This window comes from Protomyctophum parallelum, assembly GCF_964188405.1.
Source record: "Protomyctophum parallelum genome assembly, chromosome: 11".
NCBI classification, from domain to species: Eukaryota; Metazoa; Chordata; class Actinopteri; order Myctophiformes; family Myctophidae; genus Protomyctophum; species Protomyctophum parallelum.
In genome coordinates, this window is record NC_139707.1 from 3,400,238 (window position 1) to 3,404,634 (window position 4,397).

At 51.5% G+C, this 4,397-nt stretch overlaps 1 protein-coding gene across 1 annotated transcript in view; it reads left to right on the forward strand.

The window, feature by feature from the left end:
• Positions 1-3,930, forward strand: part of tmeff2a (transmembrane protein with EGF-like and two follistatin-like domains 2a) — a gene marked incomplete at both ends in the record, with an annotated part of 244,960 nt that extends 241,030 nt beyond the window's left edge. The window contains 2 exon segments of the mRNA XM_083776070.1: positions 3,769-3,815; positions 3,818-3,930. Coding sequence (XP_083632196.1) covers positions 3,769-3,815; positions 3,818-3,930 — 160 coding nt within the window.
• Positions 3,931-4,397: the final 467 nt, after the last annotated feature.

The window sequence follows — 4,397 nt, forward strand, 5'->3', positions numbered from 1 at the left end:
TGTGCTGTACTGTGCTGTGCTGTGCTGTACTGTGCTGTGCTGTGCTGTACTGTACTGTGCTGTACTGTGCTGTGCTGTGCTGTACTGTGCTGTACTGTACTGTGCTGTGCTGTGCTGTACTGTGCTGTACTGTGCTGTACTGTGCTGTGCTGTGCTGTACTGTGCTGTGCTGTACTGTGCTGTGCTGTGCTGTACTGTGCTGTGCTGTGCTGTACTGTGCTGTGCTGTGCTGTACTGTGCTGTGCTGTGCTGTACTGTACTGTGCTGTACTGTGCTGTGCTGTGCTGTACTGTGCTGTACTGTACTGTGCTGTGCTGTGCTGTGCTGTACTGTGCTGTACTGTGCTGTACTGTACTGTGCTGTGCTGTGCTGTACTGTACCGTACTGTACTGTACTTGTACTTGTATTTGGCCGCAGACCCCCATATGAAAATATGTTGTTACAGGGACCCAGAAGCAAAGATTGGAGTTAAAAACGTTCGCTCTGAAAGAATATATATATTCAAAGATTTGAGCCACACTTATTGGCATGAGAAAACATACGTTTATATTGCCAGAGCAAAAGTGGGACAAAACAATCTCTCTCTCTCTCTCTCTCTCTCTCTCTCTCTCTCTCTCTCTCTCTCTCTCTCTCTCTCTCTCTCTCTCTCTTCTCTCTCTCTCTCTCTTTCTCTCTCTCTCTCTCTCTCTCTCTCTCTCTCTCTCTCTCTCTCTCCTCTCTCTCTCTCTCTCTCTCTCTCTCTGCGCACACACGCACAGACCTATCAATCACACTCAGCCTTGTAGTCACAACAAACACAAGCCACAGATGGCCTCCCAGCCCCTCCCAGCCCCTCCCAGCCCCTCCCATGCCTCCCAGCCCCTCCCATGGCCTCCCAGCCCCTCCCATGGCCTCCAGGCCCTCCATGGCCTCCCAGCCCCTCCCATGGCATCCCAGGCCCTCCCATGGCCTCCCAGGCCCTCCCATGGCCTCCCAGCCCCTCCCATGGCCTCCCAGCCCCTCCCATGGCCTCCCAGCCCCTCCCATGGCCTCCCAGGCCCTCCCATGGCCTCCCAGCCCCTCCCATGGCCTCCCAGCCCCTCCCATGGCCTCCCAGCCCCTCCCATGGCCTCCCAGCCCCTCCCATGGCCTCCCAGGCCCTCCCATGGCCTCCCAGGCCCTCCCATGGCCTCCCAGCCCTCCCATGGCCTCCCAGGCCCTCCCATGGCCTCCCAGGCCCTCCCATGGCCTCCCAGCCCCTCCCATGGCCTCCCAGGCCCTCCCATGGCCTCCCAGCCCCTCCCATGGCCTCCCAGGCCCTCCATGGCCTCCCAGGCCCTCCATGGCCTCCCAGGCCCTCCCATGGCCTCCCAGCCCTCCCAGCCCCTCCCATGGCCTCCCAGGCCCTCCCATGGCCTCCCAGCCCCTCCCATGGCCTCCCAGCCCCTCCCATGGCCTCCCAGCCACCTCCCATGGCCTCCCAGGCCCTCCCATGGCCTCCCAGCCCCTCCCATGGCCTCCCAGCCCCTCCCATGGCCTCCCAGGCCCTCCCATGGCCTCCCAGCCCCTCCCATGGCCTCCCAGCCCCTCCCATGTCCTCCCAGGCCCTCCCATGGCCTCCCAGCCCCTCCCATGGCCTCCCAGCCCCTCCCATGTCCTCCCAGGCCCTCCCATGGCCTCCCAGCCCCTCCCATGGCCTCCCAGCCCCTCCCATGGCCTCCCAGGCCCTCCCATGGCCTCCCAGCCCCTCCGCGGTAAACACTCAAGGTCATGCGAGGTCATCCGTCACCCAGCGCCTCTAACATCCGCGGTCTCTCCATCACACACACACACACACACACACACGGGACCTTCGTCATGCAGAGGCCGTGTAGCGGTCATCATCACGAATGTATAATGACCCTTCTGCTGGACGCTATGTAGCCTGTCCATGCGCACGGAACTAATCTACCGCCATGTAAGGTTCCCCAACGTCTCAGGGTCGAGACCCAATGGATTTGGGTGGTTGTTTTTGCGATTTCCCCTGCAATACAACACGATACTTCACCATTATGTTGTGCTACTGTATGATTAAAATACGATACTTCACCATTATGTTGTGCTACTGTATGATTAAAATACGATACTTCACCATTATGTTGTGCTACTACTGTATGATTAAAAGAAAAACATAGAATGTTAACAGAACGTATACGTTCCCTAATGCAATTCCAACTGTGAACGCTGTGCTGTTTTCACCTCCGTAAAGGAATGGCGGATTCAACCACGCCCAGAAATACCCGTATGTGTGTCTTAAACTTAACCCATCTGAACGGGAACCCCTTTTGGTGTTAGCATCATGTTATGCTTTAGCTATTGAAAAATAGTAGATCTACAAGCTCATAGCGCGCCACCGAGTGGCGCACTACGAGCTTGTAGGTCTGCTATTTTTTGAAAAATCGAAGAACGACTGACATTTTCAGAATCTGATCTCAGGTCAGAACGGGTTAATCAGACCAGTGTGTGTCCAGTGGAAACCTCGTATGAATCTGATCTCAGTTCAGAATGGGTTAAGAAGACCAGTGTGTGTCCAGTGGAAACCTCGTATGAATCTGATCTCAGGTCAGAATGGGTTAAAGAATGTCTGCCGGGCGCCTGATGGAGGGGAAAGGAACTGGTCGGAATGACGTGCCCCTTCCACGCGCTACGTCCGGCCGGGGAAATTCCCCTCTGTCATGTGAAAAGAAGCAGCTTGGACTCCTCATGCATAGAAGGAGGCATGAGGTCAGTCTGCTGCCCAGGTTGACAGAGGAAGTGTAGCGCCCAGGATTACATTAGATAATTGGCACGGGTGAAAAGAAAACTGGGTTACAAAATCGTGGATAAAATTTGATTAAAAAAAATAATAATAATAATTTGTGGCATTGGCAGCCCATACATCCAGACAGAAGTGTCCTATCTTGATTTAAAATTATTTTACTTGTCTATAAAGCTCTCAATGGTCTCGCACCTTCCTACCTGCATGACTGCCTGCCTAAATATGTCCCAAACCGCCCCCTAAGGTCTTCCACTGCTGGCCTGCTCGCTTTGCCTAAAAAAATGGCAACTAAAAAATACGGGAAGCAGCTTTTTGCTTCTACGGGCCGTCGGCATGGAACAAGCTCCCTCTGTACCTTCGTCAGGCAGCCTCTGTAGACATTTTTAAAGCTCAGCTCAAGACCCACTTCTACAACACTGCTTTTAATTGATCTTTTAGTTGTTGTTTTTTTAGTTTTTGTTATTCATGTCCTCACTGTATTGCATTACTGCTTGTTTTTTAATGTCGTCGCCTTGCTTTTCTTTTATCCTCCATTGTTCTGTAAAGCACTTTGAGCTGCATTTCATGTCATGAAGTGTGCTATACAAATTAAGTTTTATTATTATTATTATTATTATTATTATTATCTGATTGTTCAGCGGGCCCGTGTGACACTAAGGAGTATGTTATGTTTATGTTTATTAAAGGATCCCCATTAGAGACACATGAAAGAGCCTCTAGTCTTCCTGGGGTCCTACGTAAAGAACACAAATACAATACAGATGTACAAGTAAAAATTCACATTAAAACAGGAAAAACTAAATTAAAAATACAAAAACAAATTCACATGATAAGTGACACTAAGGAGTATAACGTGCTGTGTGTGTGTGTGTGTGTGTGTGTGTGTGTGTGTGTGTGTGTGTGTGTGTGCGCGCGTGTGTGTGTGTGCGTGTGTGTGCGTGTGCGTGTGCGCGTGTGTGTGCGTGCGTGCGTGCGTGCGTGCGTGATCTCAGCTGCCACGCAGGCTTCAGCGGGCCTCAGTGTGACACTAAGGAGTACAACGTCTCTACGTGGTGCCCGGCTCCGGAAAGCTGCGCTACGTTCTCATCGCCTCCATCATCGGCGCTCTGCAGGTGGCCATCATCTGCGTGGTGGTGCTGTGCATTACCAGGTGAGCTTTCACAGAACAACAACAATAAATGACACAAACCAAACAGACTACACAACAACTACACAACCCTTTGTTGCTCTCACAAGAATGATGCTGGCAAAAGGATTCAAGATAGAAGAGGGTTTATTTGTCACTCACTGATATACAGGTACAGTGTAATTATCGTGATGGCACTGGCAGAATGGCAGCACGCCCGGACCTTTCCTGGTGGCCTGCCTGCCTGTGTTATGGACCTTCGTCTAGGGTGAAGGGACATGACACAATTTGAGAGGAGACGGTGAAAAGAACTCCAATTTATTTGGAGCGGCTCTTTTCTTTCAGTTGCAGAGACAATTTGTACACTTCTGGTTCACAATTCTCCCATTTTAGCTTCAGAGTGCAGGTGCTATTCTAACAAAACGAATCTAACTGGAAATCAAAGGTTTACCCCTACCTAAAGGCCCTAGCAGAATGTTAAACAAAATTACAATT